The sequence below is a fragment of the Primulina tabacum genome, chromosome 4, assembly GCF_025594145.1.
Source record: "Primulina tabacum isolate GXHZ01 chromosome 4, ASM2559414v2, whole genome shotgun sequence".
Classification (NCBI taxonomy): domain Eukaryota; kingdom Viridiplantae; phylum Streptophyta; class Magnoliopsida; order Lamiales; family Gesneriaceae; genus Primulina; species Primulina tabacum.
In genome coordinates, this window is record NC_134553.1 from 3,736,909 (window position 1) to 3,750,686 (window position 13,778).

General features: G+C 34.9%; 2 protein-coding genes across 3 annotated transcripts; both read right to left on the bottom strand.

Annotated features, from left to right (window-relative positions):
• Positions 1-394: 394 nt before the first annotated feature.
• LOC142541342 (putative aspartyl protease At4g16563) lies at positions 395-1,851 on the bottom strand. The gene has a single exon (XM_075647890.1). The coding sequence runs from the start codon at positions 1,838-1,840 to the stop codon at positions 395-397; it is 1,446 nt and encodes a 481-aa protein (XP_075504005.1). The 5' UTR covers positions 1,841-1,851.
• Positions 1,852-6,463: 4,612 nt separating this feature from the next.
• LOC142541440 (uncharacterized) lies at positions 6,464-8,357 on the bottom strand. Of its 2 annotated transcripts, XM_075647977.1 has the most exons (3): positions 8,143-8,357; positions 7,259-8,056; positions 6,464-6,926 (listed from the first exon to the last, which is right to left on the bottom strand). In XM_075647977.1, the coding sequence occupies exons 2-3, from the start codon at positions 7,926-7,928 to the stop codon at positions 6,598-6,600; spliced, it is 999 nt and encodes a 332-aa protein (XP_075504092.1). In that variant the 5' UTR covers positions 7,929-8,056; positions 8,143-8,357; the 3' UTR covers positions 6,464-6,597. The 2 variants fall into 2 exon arrangements, with proteins under 2 accessions (XP_075504092.1, XP_075504091.1); XM_075647976.1 differs by having other exon boundaries at positions 7,259-8,357.
• Positions 8,358-13,778: the final 5,421 nt, after the last annotated feature.

Here is a 13,778-nt window from a genome sequence, read left to right on the forward strand (position 1 = left end):
TGTCTAAAAACACTAAATCATTCAACGACTAAAATATTTGAAGACAATTTTTACATGGCATGGATATATATATATTAATATTTAGTAAACGAATAAATTGTAAAAATTTGATATTTTAAAATACATATATTTTATTATATATGTGATTTAATTAATGAGGTACGATGCATCTACGTTATAAGTTATAACTAGTAATTATTAATGCACTTCGGATGCTTAAAAAACTACTAAAGCTACGCATACAGATTGAACAAAGTTGAAAAACTTTTCGAAGCACACACACACACCACAAATACGCAAAACGAATAAACTTGCAGATAACAGACGCACGGGTACTTCAGTGATTATTCGCACCGCATATATACATATATATATCACTTGAGAAGAAAAAAGCTCAATTATTTCTTTGAATGTGGAGCCCCTGTGAAATCCACGACAAGGCACAATCAGTCACCTGGAATCCAATCCTCTCCTTCTCCAAGTCATAAACAACCTCGACATTTTGTTGTTGAAAGCTTCCAAAAACCCCAGCTGGGCCGTAATCGCTTTCGATATCCATGCCTTGAAATAGCAAGCACTTGGTCACGGTGGAGTTGATCGGTGGACGCATGGCATAGAAGGCATTTCCCTGTGGCAATTTGAGGCTCACATTGTTCAAGAAATGGAAACTTATCGATGCCAGATATTCATCATCGGCTAGACTAATATCGTTCATCGGGCATGGGATCTTGTAACAAAGATCAAACCCTGATCGAGCCTCAACCTCTAAGGCGCGAGGGTACGTTATTATTGATTGGAGAAGAGACAGAAGCTGTGAATAAAATGGCTCTGGTAAGTGAGTGTAAGTTGTTCCCGAGTCGATAATCATGCCTCCGTTGCCTGATGAATCAAGTTCTCTCAGCCTTAAGGGAACTTCTACCGCAGCAGTAACATTATTGCCTACAGTTATAGCTTCTAAACCAATGTAATAGTAGCTCGGATACATGTGGCTTCTTAGCATTGGAGTAAACTGCATATACTCTTTGGAGGATATTGCTAGGTCCCCTACAACTAGCGGACTAGAAATATTAGGGTGGTTAGCGAATCTGAATGACAAGAAGCAATGAGAGAATCCCTTCTGAAGAAACCCTAATTGCGAAGGAAGTGAAAGAGGACCTTTTCCAAAGCCTGCAATTCCTGTAGGCTCTTTATAAGTGGAACCAACACAGCCAAAACAAAATTTAGGAATTTCCCTGGTTGAGTTTTGCCTACTTCCGTGAACTCTAAGTGTATCCCTGGTGAGTGTTCCGGCGACGATACCATCGCCGTAAGTGTATGCAAAAGAAGGGCATGGCCTGTAACATGTGGACTGAATTACGGTGCTCAATGAGCACCCAGCGACAGTGCAAGGATCATACGAGCTATCAGAGCTATGAACGTCAATGCAGAAACGGCTGAAACAAGAATCTCTCGTAGCCGAAGTGGAACGGGATGGGGAGAAATTAGCTGTTAATCTGCTGCTTCTGTAATCATAGCAGTCGATGCATTCGAAAGTTACGTTCCCGCAAGGAACCCAAGTTAGGTCGCTCCCAGTATCTAAATAGACTTGGATGAGCTGAGGGGGTGTACCCAGATTGAGGGATATGATGTATCCATCTCGTACCTCTCTGAGAGGTTCTGTCATATCTAGCATCTCCAGATGTTCTTTTGCTGGATCAAGGCCGGTTTTTGAAAGTCTTGAGTGAGTGAGTCCCAAGACCAATGAATATTGGGAGTTTCTGATTTCTTTTGCATGATAATTATTGATTGATGTCAAGCATACTGCAGCGAGTAAAAGAACAAAGTGAAAGGTTTCGATCATGATGAAACCAACGTTTTGCTGTGTTTCAATGTGAAGATGAGCTAAGTCCATGGCAGTATTTATAGAGCGAGTATAACATCATAGGATGAAAGATGAAGTATAGCCAGCAGCTACGGTAATTTCAAATCTTACGTGGGCTTTAATTTGGAGATTGGAAAACGATTACATATGTTGCATGGAGACTTCATGAATTAATAATGAACACGTGTACCGGAAATTTCTTGACTAATATTATTTGTTATTGCAAAAAATATTACCAAGATAAAATATCTGTGAGATCTGACAAATCACTTTCTCTGTGTAGGTTAATTTCACTCTAAGGTATTATTTTTAATTCACACAGCAACACATGACACAAATGATTAGATTAATCATGTTGTTTCTCATGTATACATAGGTTTATATATATATATATATATATATAGCAGTGATACTCTGCTCACCTTTTAATGATCGATCAAAGGCGCTAGCTTTAATTTTTCTTTTTCTTTTTTTTAAAAAAAAGTTTAAAAAAGATGAGACCCATTACACGCTTAGGGATGACAACTTTCTCCATGGGTTTGGGGCCCCGCGGGGAAAGCTCGAAACGGGGATGGGGATCCCCGATTTTTTCGGGTTTGAGTTCGGGTTCGGGGATTTAAAAAAATTCACGATGTAATTCGGGGTGGGTATGTGATTACTATCCCCATCTCCGAAATCCCCGAAACCGTCCCGAAAATAATATCAATAATAAAATAACAGTATTACTTAAAATATCAATAATCTTATTATTATTAATATTGATATTAATATTAATATTATCTCTAATAATAATAGATAATAATAAATTTTGGTTTGAGAAAATATCTGAATTCGTCATCGTCTTGCCATATTAATATTTTTGAAACGGGGATGGGGGCGGGGATGGGAAGTTGATCACCGAAGTTTCGGGTTTGGGGATTCCCCGAACCCGAAAAAGCAGGGATTGAGGCGGGTATGGGGGTGAGGATGGAATTCGGGGATGGGGATGACAAACCCGCCCCCGCCATGGCCCATTGCCATCCCTTTACATGCTCATATTTCAGAAAAAAAATTGGGTTGCTTGACTAGTTTTTGACCCACGTTTTTGACTCACACCGTTTTTTGGTCGACTCATGCTTGGGTAGACCAACGCCCATTGGTCGACCCAAAACTTGGGTCTATCCAGCTTGGGTAGACCCAAAGCTTAGTAGACCAAAACATTGGTCCACCCATGATTCCGTCGACCCATTGTTTCGTCGACCCATGATTTGGTCGACCTAAGCTTGGGTAGACCACTGTTTTTTGGTCGACCAATTTTTGATCCAACCCTACCCCAAGTTTAGTAGACCAAAACATTGGTCGACCCAAGCTTGGATGGGCCACTGTTTGGTTGACCCAAGCTTGGGTAGACCATTGTTTTTTGGTCGATCAGTTTTTGATCCACGTTTTTTTTTTTGTCGACCCACATTTGGGTGGGTCGACCAATGCCCAGCTTAGTCGACCAAAACATTGGTCGACTTATGTTTTGGTTGACCCAAGCCCACTGTTTTTTGGTTGACCCAAGCAACCAATTCTTTTCTAAAATATGTATATATTTTGTATGGTTGGACTAATTTACACTAAACATAGAATGGACATGAAGTACATCAGCAGCCGCTGCACGCGCGGTGCTTTGGAATTAATTACTTAATTAATTAAGAAACTTAAAAGGCAGTAATTATTTGTTTTTATTAAGATTAAAAAGATAGAGAGTACTCGAAAAGCAAATTATATAAGTTACTCCTATAATTATTTTCTCAACCACCGATCGATCTTCGTAGTTTAGCGTGTTTCCTGCTAATTCAATACTTTAATATTTAATTATATTTGTATTTAATTGTTTGATTTTGTCTTTCATGCCCTTAATTTAATCTGTATTTTGTACTTACCTACGTTTACGTACGTTTCAGCTAGCCGACCCAATATTAACTTGTCTTTTGCTTCAATTCCATCTATAATAAAAACCCACTTGTAGATTTACTCATTAATTAATTAAACAGTGTTTTCATTAGTGTACAGTCACTATCACAAATACATAATATTGATTAATTTCCATTCTTTAAATTAGTAAATTAATCGCATTGGGGACTGGTGATGTGGAGATGACGCAAAATCGTCCAAGTCCACCAACAGTCCAGTGCGTCACTACGAGCAGAGGCTGAGAGTCTCCGTTACCAAAAAAATTCATCTATTTCAATATAATATTTAGACATTTAATTTATACACTTCGACGGTCTTTGATCACATATATATTGGATAAATTAATGCCTCGAACCTACTTTCTTTTAAGGAAAAGGGAAGACAGCACATCGGGAGATGCGTGAGTGATAAATGAATATATAATATAGAAAAAGGAGGTTGTATGGAAGGATGGCGTCAGCACGTATCGCCTGTTAAATGAAGAATAGGAAACAAGATTTAGTCACGTCATTATTTCTATGTTTGGTCAAGTACAACGAGTTCATCTTTCCATTAACCTTGTTTCAGATGTAATTGTTCTTGATTTGATTTAATAAAATTCTGTTATTTTACTCAAAAGAAGAAGAAGAAGAGATATTGACTATCATTGCAATTCAGGTGCATGATTGGTGGGTAGCGCTAGATGGGAAATAAAATTGATATTCTTCATGAATTTATTTCAAAACACATAAATCATATGTTTTATTTGTGATAATGCCGTCCATGATTTATAATTTATTTGATATCAATGTCGAAAATGTATCATTATTACATATCCTCAACAGTAAAAACGAAAGAAACAAAGAGTAGTGAGGATATCAATTTTCTATGAGTGTGTATGTTAACCAATATCCTTTGTTGGATTAATTGATTTAATTCAATAGTTCTCTTTAGCTTTAATTATTTGATCTCAATTTTTAATGATTTTTATAAGTAATATATAAATAAATAACAATGACAACATTACTCATAATTATATTTGTTTTTGGGAAATAATTTTAAATTAGGAAATATTTACTTTGGGCCTCAGAGTCACACTCAGCCCACTTAAAACAAACGCAATATAAAATATCACCAAAGGCATCTTCGGATATACTACCGGGAAAAAATGTAGAAGGTAATCGATTTGATAAATCTTCATTTAGGATCTTCAAATTCCCTGACATCAAATTTAACTTTTGAAACAAAAATTTAAAGGATAACTTCAAAAATCAGATTTATCTTACACATTTAATATTTTATTAAATAAGATAACTAATTTCATAAGTAACAAATTTATGATTTAAAATTTATAGAGGACAGCTCAATAAAAAAAATTAATGAAGTATTTTACATATTTATGTATCACAAAAACTCTTGTAACATCGTTTCAAGAGTGAGACGCATATCTAATCCGACCCGATTCATAAAAAATATTACATTTTACGCTAAAAACATTATTTTTCATTTGACAAAAACTTGTGTGAGACAGTCTCACGAGTCGTATTTTGTGAGACGAGTATCTTATTTGGGTCATCCATGAAAAAATATTACTTTTTATGCTAAGAGTATTATTTTTTATTGTGAATATCGGTAGGATTGACATGTCTCACAGATAAAGATTCGTGAGACCGTCTCACAAAAGACATACTCTTTTCATTTTAAATATAGATCAGATTGATCATCTCACGAAAATATATTTGTGAGACTCTCTTATAAGAGACGTACTCTTATATATAAATTTTATTTTCAAAAATAGTCTAAATAATTTAATTATAATGATTATTTTATAATCTCTTGTACATACATACATATATATATATATGTGTGAGTGTGTGTGTGTGTGTGTGAATTTCCAACGTATAATATTATTAGAGATGTAATCGAGTTGAGTCGAGCCGAACTCTTGAATGTTTGAGCTTGGTGTTCGTTTATAATCGAGCCGAGCTCGAGCTTTATTTAACGAATATATGCATGGCTCACGAGCTTATTCACGCCTTTATCGAGCCTAAACAAGCTTAATAAATATGAATTATACATTTAAATTTTCATTAAATTAATTTAAAAGTAAATTATATATTTAAAGAAAAATACATTATTCTTATTAAAATTTGTAAATTTATTATAATAAATAAATTTAATAGATTTTTCCATATATTTCATAAATAATATGCAAAATTAATAAATCAAATATCAATACTATTTTTTTCATCTAAAAGATTACTCATGAACTTACCAACGAACATGTTCACGAGCTAACGAGCCGAATGCTGTAAAGCTTGAGTTTGATTTGTTTATCTTAACGAGCCTCATTAAACGAGTTTTTATCGAATCGAGCTTCGAATAGCTCATAAACGGTTTGGTTCGTTTACCTCCCTAAATATTACGAAGAAATATGGGGTATGGGTGGCTTTTTTCTCTCTATCTAATGACGTTGAAATTTATTTATTTTTTAAAAAAGTATAAATGAAATGGAGAAATTGGGCCCTTGCTGTTAGAAAATTTGCTTGTGACCTTGGGGCGATCAGTGTTGTTTTGTTTATTGATTCATCATTCCATTTTGGATTTTTAATACTTTTTTTCGAGTCCAAATTTTCTTTGAAGATTTTAATGAAATGTTTCACAAGTAATTAATGGCCTGTTAATATACATAACGATCACCAGTTATATACAATCAATCGGATGAATATTGCATCTATAGTACAAATAATCTAATTGATTCTAACAGCTCAAGATCAAGGTTAATTTTTTCGAATGAATTAAGGTCAATATTTTTAGTACTATTTGGGTTGGGTTTTGTGGTAAGAAGCAGCCAAAGCAAGTATGGAATTGGCCAGTTTGTTGATGGCATCCGCCAGACCATTAATGCCTTGCCTCTCCGTTTCAACCTTTGACTCCTCAATTTGAAGCCTTCTTTCGTGCAAACTCACTACTTGTTTGTGCCTTTTCTCTTCTCTCTCATCACCTGCCTGGATTGCTTCTGCTATCATTGTAGCGCTCTTTGATATTGCCGAACCCACTTCTTGTAATGTGCTGCTGCTGCTTCCTTCCCTGGATTTTGTCTTTCTTCTCTTTGCCGGTGAGTCTGAATACTCGCTTGTGTCGGAATCTAAGCTGGCACAGATTTACACAACTCAATAATTAATGGAGAGCACGGTGAATAATTAAGTACAATAAGAAGTTGTGTACCGAAGAGGGAACCGCATAGTACTTCAACAAACGAATAAGAACTTATAACGTATAGAAGGAAACTTAAGAGGACCAGAAAAATAAAATCTACATCTCACATATTGACATGCTCGAACAACATGTGGAGTATTATTGAATGGTTAGAAAGATAACAAGCATCGATTTTTTAGCAGGAAGCATTACAGTGAAGTGCTAAACTAATGTGTGTGTGTTAGAGAATAGAGATCTAGCAAGAACTATATAATTAATTACCCACTGAAGGCAACGTCTGAGAAAAGGGGAATGTGGGAGGCTCCTCTGATGTTTGTGCCGCAGGAGGGAACGGCGGAACCTGGATAACGGGGTGTTCCGTTGAAGGGGGACTAGCTGGGGATGCCTGACGAAAAACATGAGAAGTAGATTTTTCCACAAATGTAAGCAGCATATGGGCATCTGAACCGCCGGCACCACCAATACTCATGGCCGCCGCCGGCCCCCTTGGACCCGTCCTCTCCACCACCTTCACTAATGCCTCGTATGTCTGCGACAACATATTGGGAGGCAAGTTGTTTTCTTTCCTCTCGTACTTCTCCATCTCCCAATAAGACTTTTCTTGACCTTCTACCCCTGATTTCTCCGCTAATATTATTCTTTCGTACTCTCGTACCCTCTTGAAATCTCTCATCAAATTATCCCACTTGTCATTGCACTGGTTCTGGCTCCTCAGACACTTGTTTTTCCAACAATAATCCTCCACCCATTTCCACCTCGGCTCCGCTGGTTTGCCCCTCTCGCCGCTGTCCCCCAACCTCTTCATCCTCCTCTCATCATCCACTTTCTTTGCCTCAATCAGAACCATTGTTTCTTGAAGCGTCCAGTTCCCTTTTCTATAGTCCCTCAGCACATTATTGGTGCCACCTTGATTACCTTTCGACAGATCCATGCATGCAACAAATCACAGCCGAGGCAGTGAGCTCGTTTGATTTAATTTTGTGGTCTGAAAAGTTACGCCACCCGTGAGGTGGATGGAAAAAAAATAATTAAGTGTCCCCTTTTCAACTTTCAGTTTCCCTATTTCAAGTTCGAAGATTACAGAGATGTAATCGTGAAGAATATTTATGATATGATTCAAAAGCTTATACAAAATAAGGATTTACTCTCTGCGTGCGATGGTTTTCGAGTTTGATGCTATTGCACTTGGCTTAATCAATGAGCTTCCCCGTGAAAATGAGGGAGATAATCTTTGAATTTTCAAAGTTCAAATCTAGAACTTCCTAATTCAAGCCACTAGCTAGTGCACAAAGACAAACCTAACATTGAAAAAACTCGAGCGGGTGTTGAAAGTCTAAAGCTGTAAGAAAAAAAGCTTCAGTGAAATTAGCAATATTAATTCCACTTATTTGGAGCAATTGGATAACATAGGAAAAAGGGCCATTAAATTTAATCAAACTGCTTTTTTAAAAAAAAAAATATATTCAAACTGACACATTCGACAACCCCAAGAAACCTTGTCAGACAGTGTGTGTGAAATTATGAATTGATTGGTTTACAGCATTGCATGCATGGGAGGGACTGAAATACTGCGACATTAACGAACCTACTACACACCTGAGTAGCTAACACGCACACGCTGCATCAAATATAGCTAGCCAATCTTCATACGTGAGCTCGCGTTTACAATAAAATATTGTAAAAAATATGATGAAAACTTTAAATTTCTTTTGAATGAAAATGAATGGAAGAAGCTAACGGGATCACTTATTTCCTCTAAAAAGAAAATTATTTTTACAGATGGCTACCGACTCTGCCGCTCAACATACATTCCGGACCTTTCAAAAGTTGATACATATGCCCAACAGAAACAATGCAATCCTATCCTAACAAAATGAGGCTAACAAGAAAACAAATAGTAATGATATTAAATAATCTGTTTTTTAAATCTTTTTAAATAAGTTTTCAACATATTCTTCCAAATCCTGACATATTTTACCATTACAAGCCTTCCAAATGCAACATATGGGCAAGAACACGAGTTTTCTTGATTTAAATATGACACGATATGCTTTCCTCGACCATTTCAATAGGTTAAGTAATCATTGAGAAGATGTTAGATTTAAAATAGGAAATGAACGCTAAAAAAATAAGATTGTTATTAGTAATTTCTGAAAAGAATATAACGCACTTAGTGAAACAGTACATATATTCGAACTCTCATAAAAAAAAAAAAAAAGCCAACGGCCAAGGTAATAAAATTATGCTATGAGTGTTGCATAAATGTTGGGTCTTAGGTTGTAAATAAACGGATACGATTCGCGGATTTTTTGAGTCGATTCAAAAATTATTTAATATGTATTCGAATTTATCGAATTCGAGCCAAACTTGAACATGTTTGAACTTTTTTCGAGTCGAACTCGAACCTAAATTATTTGATTCAATAATTCGCGAACCGCTCACGAGTTTTAGTATTTTATTAATATAATATAATCATATCTTAGATAAATAAGCTTTGAGGATTTCATGTACTTATTTTCGTGTAATAATTCAAATAGCTGGTTAACGTGTTCGAATCTTTCAAGCCGAAATCGAACACGATCTCTAATTCGAATCAAAATTTTTAAAATTTTATATCTTCTATTTGAGCTCGAACTCGAATAAAACTAATTCTGTTCAAATTCAACCCTCCAAATTTTAGTCATATTCGACTCCATTTTATTTATTTATACTATAAGTTAAATATGGAGATGCCACGTGGAGCAAGTATTATAATGCAGCCAGCTAGTGTCTGAAGAGATGCTTTGACTGATTCGGGGCTTTGACCGGAGGGACAGCCCATTGGGCCCACCAACCCACGACCCGTCCCTGTCCCCCTCATTTTCTTGGACTCTAGCCTGCTTCTCACCAACCCTACAGCAGCACAATTTAGTGCTGGCCAAAACGCGTTGCGTGTGTCATGAATATTTTGAGCTAATATATTAAACATTCATGAAATTACAACATCATGACACCGAAACATTTTGTACGTGAATCATGAAAGGCAATGGATTCCAAAACTTAAATAAATCTGCCAAACTCAATTTGTTACCTTACATGATATAGGTTTTGATCTCAAAAAATATTATTTCTTTTGAAGCCGCTGTGTCATCTCATGTGAAATAATGATAAATTTCAACGTAAAAGAAGTAAACAAATAGTCAAATGATTTTCCAAAAAATATCACAATATCGTTGAACTAAAATTTATTGAATATATAAAAACATAAAATTTGTCTCCTAAATTCAGTTAATAAATTGAACAAAAACAATTAAAATTGTATTTATCTTTAGACAATGTATGCATAAGTTAAACCATCTATGTTATAGCGTATTAATAAAATAAATATTCATGTTATCGAATCATACCCAAGTACAACATAAATATACAAAAAAAATAAAACAATATATTAAAGCGTGCTATAAAAAATCCATATGACAGAACAAAATGTAAACCAATGCAAAGATTTCGCTAAATACATTGTAAATAAATAAACATTTTAGAAACGTTTATTTTCCCGTAATGGAAAGAACCCGAAGGGTGGCCAAGCTGCATTTGATGTCACGTTCCACCCGTGAACACCGTTTCAAGTGTAGTTATTGATAAATATTTGATGCATTGCATATTCATTTGCTGGTTTCTTTCAAACTCATGAATAAAATCTTGGAGTACCTGTAAGTTCTGGCTTGGGCAATAGACCACTCCATTTGGGGAGGTTGACCAGGTGGTAAGGGTCCAGAAACAGAACAAAAGTTTCTAAAATATGCAATGATAGAACAAAAAGTAATGATAGAACAAAATGTAAACTACCGCAAAGTTTTCGCTAGATACACGGTAAATAAATAAACGTTTCTAAAATCCTTAAATAAACGTTTCTAAAATCCTTAAATGAAAAAAAATCTTTGATTTCAGTCGTCTCAGAATCCATGTTTCAATTCCCTAGATGAATTCGAGAAACACCAGATTTCAATTAGAATGTAGAGTTTCAGTGAGATTGACGCTGATAGATTTATGATATAATCTCAAGAATCTGGGAATTAGAAAGCTGCAAGAGAAAAATAGACATAACATCATGAAAAGAGAGACCATTTACCTTCCTGAATTATTGACATCGATGCCGCTCAAAGTCAAATTCACTTCACCACCACGCTGTGGAAGTGCAGTCTAAATGGAAGAGAAGTTGGTCATATTCAGTCATTTCAATATCATATGACAGAATAACGAACTTTAAATATATGAAACTGCTCCAGCAAATCCATTGTGCAGATAAAACAATGAGTTTACTAAATCGATTTTACAGGCACATTAAAGAGAAGGGAAACAGAGATGTTCATGTACTAACAGGGTCATTCTTGAAGAAAACCAGAGAGGTGCGTGTAAGAATAAACCATCTCTTCTTCCAAGACTTCCACCCCAAACGTGCAAATTTTTGAGTGGTCAGTGAACTCACAAAACCGACAATAACACCAATGAGACTGACGCGTCAATCAAAATAAAGAATGGAAGCCAAGAATTGGTCCAATTTTTAGCATACAATCAGGAAGTAATGCTCTTGATATTTCTAAGTGCAGCATACGACAAAGTGTAATATTATATTCTTTTCATAGATTAATCAACAAACTCGAAGCATTAGACTCTAACCAATATTCAAATGTCAAAACTACTGTTTTTGAAAATTCTGAAGCTCCATAAAAGTTGAACACGGAGAATTGAAGAAGTTACGACAAACAACGGTAAGGAAAATGTCAGATTTTGGAGCGGCCTTTGGTAAAAGTATAATTTATAACAACCATTCTCCAAATGATTTTCAATGAGACATTATTTCAAACAGTTTGAGGGAAATTGAGTCAATATCCAGGACCTTTATCAAGCCATGTTTTTGGTTGACAGAAAGAAGGAAACGAACAACTTCTCGATGCAAAATTTATCTTGACATTCATATCAAAATCACAAGTAAAATAAATTTAAATAAGTAAATCATGAGAGAAAAACATAACAGTATCGAGAAACGAATGCACAAAATATCTAACAAATATTTCCCGTTGCTAAATTAAAAGCATGAACGTCCATGAACGATATAGATGATTTTTTGAAAAAAAAAATTACAAAAGCAAATTCGACTTGTCAAAAATTCAATTTGGGTTATTTCTAATTCAATTTGGTTCCAAGAAGAAGAAGAGAAACAAAAATTTACAACAACCTATTTCCCGATCTGGACTGTAAAATAATTCGTAAATCAAAACCGACAACAATGGGAGAGATTGAGGAAAACATTCACAAACTAAATAAGATTACTAATCAAAATTTACCGTAAACTGATCGAATTTCCGATGTATTCAACATGCTGCTGTATTTGTTGTTCTCTGCACTACAATTGTTTTTGTCCTTCCATAAATGTTAGTAGAATTTTTATGTTTGAGAATCAGATTTAACCTAGATCTAAAAAATGAAGAAAAGGGAATGGAGTTTTAGGCGCTCTCTTCGTTTATGATCTGGGAGAGAAGAAGATATTCTAATTAGGTTGGAACGGTGAAAAACGTGGAGAGGTAGATTGAGGGTATTTTAGGGAGTTTAAAAAACAGACCAAAACAGTTACTCTAACATGCTTAACTTTAATAAATAGTAAAAGATTTGGTATGAAAAAATAGCATACCTGTGAATACCTTTGTTGTTGATTTGCGACGTCATTTTGGATAGAAAGCATGTTATTGACATTGTTGTCTGATATATGATATCCCGAACTCGTGGCTTTCATTTTTCAATGTTTAGGTATCTGCAAGAGACACTATATTCTCATTACATCAAATTCAACCTAAAGCATAATCTGACACTAAATATGATAAATTTATTGGAAGTTGTGAAGAAATATTATTAGACAAAGCGTTAGGTTAATTCTGAATGAGGCAACATTCAGACTATAATAAATTGTGAAGCAACTTAACTTTTTGCTAAAACTTATTTCATCAAAATAAAATCATAAGAATTCAGTTTCAAATAATTATTTTTCATTAATTTCAAACTATAATATGCATGTTGTTAAATGGAAGTAAAATAAATCATGCAGTGTGAGAACACACTCTCATGCAAAGTAGCAAATTGAATAATAAACGAAAGAACAAAAACAAATGTTGCTAATTAATTATTAAATATGTTGAATCAATTAATAATTCAAAATTTCAAAACACGATCAATTCTTCATCGGAATAACAAATACCAAGACGATGTTGCTTAGCACAGAGAAATTTCTATGAAATTTAACATTGTGTAGACTGATGGCAATTTAAAGACCCGTGTCCCAATGCATACGTCTGAACAAATCACCAACAAAAAAACCGGAACAAATGACATAAAAATCATATGATACATGAATCAAAATGGCTTTAAACAAAATCATAAAATAGGAGATGAAAGTGGCAGCTAGCATAGAGATTGTAGCTTCTAGGCTCAAATATAAGCATGGAAGGGAATAATAAAAATAACTGGGTACCACAGTTTCCTCCCCAGATGCTTATATTTCTAAAGTAAATCGCTTCCTTTGCAGCTAGCAAGCTTGGATCCACAGAGAAGTAGAGCCGAATGATGCTTTCATGTTACTAAATCAATTGGCATAAACCATGTCATTCCGCCTGGGTGGTTTGTCTTGCAAGCTCTGGAGGAAAATGACTATTGCTCTAAATTATTCAATGGAAAATTCGAGATATGGATCATCTAAATCAACGAAGGAATAAGAAATAATCATACAAATGATACTCCATTGATATAT

What these genes read in the sequence shown, in the direction of transcription:
- LOC142541342 (XM_075647890.1), bottom strand. Translation starts at nt 1,840, where the DNA reads ATGATCGAAACCTTTCACTTTGTTCTTTTACTCGCTGCAGTATGCTTG.
- LOC142541440 (XM_075647977.1), bottom strand. Translation starts at nt 7,928, where the DNA reads ATGGATCTGTCGAAAGGTAATCAAGGTGGCACCAATAATGTGCTGAGG. An exon ending in TCAGACGTTGCCTTCAGTGG is followed by an intron (nt 6,927 to 7,258) that starts GTAATTAATTAT and finishes GTGCCAGCTTAG; the next exon opens with ATTCCGACACAAGCGAGTAT.